This window comes from Sinocyclocheilus rhinocerous, unplaced genomic scaffold (genome assembly GCF_001515625.1).
Source record: "Sinocyclocheilus rhinocerous isolate Xijiao unplaced genomic scaffold, SAMN03320098_v1.1 scaffold579, whole genome shotgun sequence".
NCBI lineage: Eukaryota > Metazoa > Chordata > Actinopteri > Cypriniformes > Cyprinidae > Sinocyclocheilus > Sinocyclocheilus rhinocerous.
The window spans coordinates 1,077,221-1,080,081 of NW_015666542.1; the positions used below are offsets into that span (position 1 = coordinate 1,077,221).

Below are 2,861 nucleotides of genomic sequence, written 5' to 3' on the forward strand. Positions count from 1 at the left end.
GACCCAGAGAGGGAGGAAGCTGCTCTTTGGGGGATGGTGAAGGCACCTCTCCCTCCCCCAGAGGAGGGCCGGGTGGAGAATCTAGAAAATCTCTACGAGAGAGCAGTTTTCTCTATCTCTGGGTCCCAGGAGGGCACGGAGAGTTGCGGATGGCCCAACACCGGACCTCGCTCATCGTCCTCCTTCGCCAGCCGGCAGCAGCGGGCGGTTCGAGAGCGTCAACAAAGGCCCTACTCACGCACCCTCTGCCAACTTGTAGAACCAGGAAAGCGTTGCACCGCACACTCTGACCCCTCTCCGGTCCGCTCACAAGCCGCCCGAGTTGGGTCACTGCGTTCCACCTCGCTGCCCCACTGCGGGTACGGCGGTGGTTCCGCTGTCGGCTTGCTAAAACTGCTGCAGAGTGTCCGTACTGTAGACCCTGTCGAGCTCCTCCGTCCCCGCGGCAGCAAGACGTGGCGGAACGTCCGGCGCCAAGCCCTCACTCTATGAATCCGTGAGAACCGGTAGAGGGCTGGATTCCATATGTAGAGGCCTAAGTGGATCCCATATGTGTAAAGAACGGTGAATGGTCTTCTTGTTGCGAGCCCCAGCCTACTCCAAAAAGGGGCGCAGGTGGCTCGCACAGGGCACTGGAAGGGGCAGCATCCATGGCGCTTTGGTAGGGAATCCCAATTTGTCGGTCACGACGTGACTCGTAGTGACCGACTGAAAAGGAACGTCTCGGTTACGTATGTCACGTCCCGTCGCCACGGCTGCTGTACCACCGCTAGGCGGCCGGGTCACCGGCTTGGCTCCTCAGCGAAAACCTGGTATGCATTGCACCGGCTGCCTTTTTATGCTCACGCTGTGATCAGCGGCAGCTGGATGCAATAATTGCATGTTCGTTTAGTTACACTCTAAGTAGATTGGTCTCTCGAAGCGAGATCCTAATTCGTCGGTCACGACGTAATGTCTCAGTTCCCTCCTTCAGGGAACGAGGGTTACATACGTAACCGAGACGTTCTTTTAAACTTTCTATTTATCAAAGAATCCTGAAAAGAAAAATGTATCACAGTTCCCACAATTATATTAAGTAGCACAACTGCTTTCAACATTGATGTAGCGAATATTATAATTTTTTTTTTTTTTAAGCGGTGCAGTGGTAACTGAAGAAAAAATAACACAGCTTTTAGACGAGGATGCTGAGCGTTTCACACCAAAACTTAAGTATAATTTGAGTTTAACAAAAAACTGTTTGGAATGAGAAATACTTTAACTGTTTGAATCGTATAGAAAGTTACAAATAATATGTTTCCCGTCTCATTCTTTGAAAACATTTCCACACACGATCAGTAAAATAAGTCTTGGTGGAGTAGCCGAAATAGTTTAACTTGTGTAAGTTGTCAAGTTATCGTTTAGCTTTATGCTAAGCTAAAATACTATTTCTGTATTTTTAGCTAAACTTTCTGTACAAAAGAAAAGAGCCTTAAAAACCCTATTCTTTATAATAAGTGTTGTTTTGTTACAGTAAAATGTATAAAAATCCTTCAACTAGATATATTTGATTGAGAAGCAAATGCAAATGGGTTCAGATGAGTCTGCTAGTGACTCTTAAGCATTGGACGAAGGCACATTTTAAATGTAAAGTTAGTACCATCTCTTTTGTTCTCTCCTTTCTAGTGGCCAGAACGTGGGCTTTGCAAGCCGGCCTAAGATTCCTCACACCCCTGACAGTGACGCAGGCAGTGCTGGTGGGTCTCGTCTGCTACCACTGGCCCCCCAGTTCTCCAACAGTGAACCCCAGCAGAGCTGCAGCAGACCCGGTTCGTCAGGGGGCTCCGGCGGGCGGCCCAGTCAGAGTGAGTATTTCACTCGACTTATCCATCAAAACTGACACTCTCAACAAATCTTGTATGTATTTATCTTATCTATGGGATCACACACCAATCCCACCCATGTTTGAAGACTAACCTTGCGAAATTGAAATCTGATGCTTGATTGACATTTTGTATGTGTGCAGTTTAAGTACTTACGCCTTTATTATATACTTTTATTCCCATGTGTACCATATGTTGTGTGTCATAATTGTGGGCTCTTATTCACCATGGCAGGCCTTTCCTTACAGTGATTTTACTACGGTTAAAGACTGTCATTAACTGTTCCGGTTCAGATTATTTTGCAAGTCCTTAACAGGTGCATTAATGATTCTTTTAGTATTTGTAGTAATTTATAAAATGTGTTTCTGACACCCAAAAAGCTAAATAGAGCTAATAAGCAAAAAATAATAAATAAATAAATAAATAAAATTGCATTAGTTAAAGGTACAATATGTAAGTTTTCACCGTTAGAGGGCACGTATTCAAAACCAACAAAGAAACAAAGGCGTAGTTTGATGACGTTGTGACTGAGTGTGGAATCATGGGAGTTGTCGTCTTCATTCCCACAGCCAAAGCAATCTGACGGGACTCGGGCAGAAATCATGTTCATGGATGAGCTAATGTATTAAAGATTTATTAACATCGTAGTATGAAGCAGAGTGAGGCGGAAAGTCGTCGAAGCGAAACGAGGCCGCTGAAGCAATTGCTAATGAGAGATGAAAGTGACACACGGCTCGAAAGCAGCGGAGCTTTTATTATGCTACACTTTAGCGCTTCCGCTCCTTCCGGTCGTGTGTATGTGGGGTAAAGCAGCGATGTTTTATCATACTAGATACGTTTGAAAGTTCTGTTAAATACACTCTGTATAATGCGGTCGTCACCTGTCTAATAAAACGCACAACATATTAAAGCGTCTTTGGTGTTTCCATGTTTTCTACAAAACAAAACCGGAAATCGATGGTGTATGACGTCATTGGCAGGCGACACAATGGCACCATAGAC

General features: G+C 45.3%; 1 protein-coding gene across 1 annotated transcript in view; it reads left to right on the top strand.

Annotated features, from left to right (window-relative positions):
• armc9 (armadillo repeat containing 9) overlaps nucleotides 1-2,861 on the top strand; it is a 61,612-nt gene that overhangs the window by 46,738 nt on the left and 12,013 nt on the right. Inside the window, exon 24 of the mRNA XM_016544070.1 lies at nucleotides 1,663-1,841. Coding sequence (XP_016399556.1) covers nucleotides 1,663-1,841 — 179 coding nt within the window. The remainder of the gene's footprint in view (nucleotides 1-1,662; nucleotides 1,842-2,861) is intronic.